The following is a 1412-nucleotide window of genomic DNA, read 5'->3' as shown; positions in this document are numbered from 1 at the left end:
ACCCTGATTATGAGCAAGGAGGCCGAACCTAGAGAGATGCATGCTAATGAGAAATTAAAGGAGAAAAAGGTGGAAGAGGAGACTGGAAGTACAGTATTGCACGCCCCAGTGGTGGCGAAGGAGCCTAAAGTACAACACCCTCAGACACTGCAAGAGGAGACCAAGGATGAGCAGCTAACTCAATTCTTGAAAGACTTTAAAAATTTGCATATCAATATTCCTTTATTGAGGTATTGGAGAAGATGACTCCCTACATGGCCTGCTTAAAAAGCATACTCTCTGAAAAGACAGCCTTAAAGGGAAATGAAACTGTGGTTCTGACTGAGGAGTGCAGTGTATTAGTGCAGAAGAAGCTGCCTCTGAAACTGCTGGACCCCGGAAGCTTCCTGATTCTCTGTACCATAGGGACCAACACATTTGAGAAGGTATTGTGCGACCTTGGATCAAGCATAAATCTGATGCCTCTTTCTATGATGATGAAGCTGGGGATACAAGAGGCGCAGCCTACAAGAGTCTCACTGGAGATGGCGGACAAGTCCCTGGAAAGGGCATATGGAGTGGTGGAGAATGTCTTAGTAAAGGTTAAAGGCCTTTACCTCCTTGCAGACTGTGATACTTGATACGAGAGAGGACACAGACAATTCCATCATCCTAGGAAAGCCATTTCTAGCCATAGCAAGAGCACTAATTGACGTTGAGAGAGGAGAGTTATACCTGAGGATGCATGAGGAATATTTACTGTTCAAAATTTTAAAACCTTAACCTTTCTCAGACAAAGGTGGTACTAGCATGCAGAGCTCAGTGGTCAAACCTTCTCACTCGGTGAAAAGCCATACAGTAACCCCTGACATCAAACCTAATTTTGGTGTTGGGCATTCACTGACCACTAATGATGGAGGAGGCCCCAAGAAGAAAGTACCCAAAGACTTGAGGAAGAAAAAGATTCCTACGTACTGAGGACTTCTCTCCTGGGATGAGAGTAGTCTTCACAAGAAGTTCAGTCATACCACACACTGTGAACAGAATCCTGTCTCTGGAGCATGTTAAACTAATTCATGAGAGCACAAGGAGGAAGTTCACAATGAGGGGTGAAGATTTGAGCCCATATAACCCTTCGTAAAGGAGTTGTCCATCAAGCTAATGACGGTAAAGAAGCGCTTGTTGGGAGGCAACCCAACCATACGTATCCTTTAGTTCCTTTTACTTTCTTTTGTTCTATTTTAGTTTATTTGAGTTTGATTGCACATTATTTTATTCTATATTGATTTTCATAGTTTTCCTTATTTTTTAACATTTGTGATCATGTATAGCACTTCGAATAGGAACAAGAAGACGTAGGAGGAAAACAGCACACCCTGGAGGAGACCCCTTGGTGGTGCCAAACGCTAGCCCGATGTTTAGCGCCCAGGGGT

The 1412-nt window shown here is 43.6% G+C and overlaps 1 protein-coding gene across 1 annotated transcript; it reads left to right on the top strand.

The window, feature by feature from the left end:
• On the top strand, positions 255–957 carry LOC107611244. Its single transcript, XM_016313195.1, has 2 exons — positions 255–609; positions 773–957. Exons 1-2 carry the CDS (start codon positions 255–257, stop codon positions 955–957), a joined length of 540 nt encoding a protein of 179 aa, XP_016168681.1.

Source organism: Arachis ipaensis, chromosome B08 (genome assembly GCF_000816755.2).
Source record: "Arachis ipaensis cultivar K30076 chromosome B08, Araip1.1, whole genome shotgun sequence".
In the NCBI taxonomy this organism is placed as follows: Eukaryota; Viridiplantae; Streptophyta; class Magnoliopsida; order Fabales; family Fabaceae; genus Arachis; species Arachis ipaensis.
The sequence above is the reverse complement of the archived record's forward strand: the minus strand, read 5'-3'. Positions and strand labels throughout refer to the sequence as shown.

What these genes read in the sequence shown, in the direction of transcription:
- LOC107611244 (XM_016313195.1), top strand. Translation starts at nt 255, where the DNA reads ATGGCCTGCTTAAAAAGCATACTCTCTGAAAAGACAGCCTTAAAGGGA. An exon ending in CCTTTACCTCCTTGCAGACT is followed by an intron (nt 610 to 772) that starts GTGATACTTGAT and finishes AACCTTTCTCAG; the next exon opens with ACAAAGGTGGTACTAGCATG.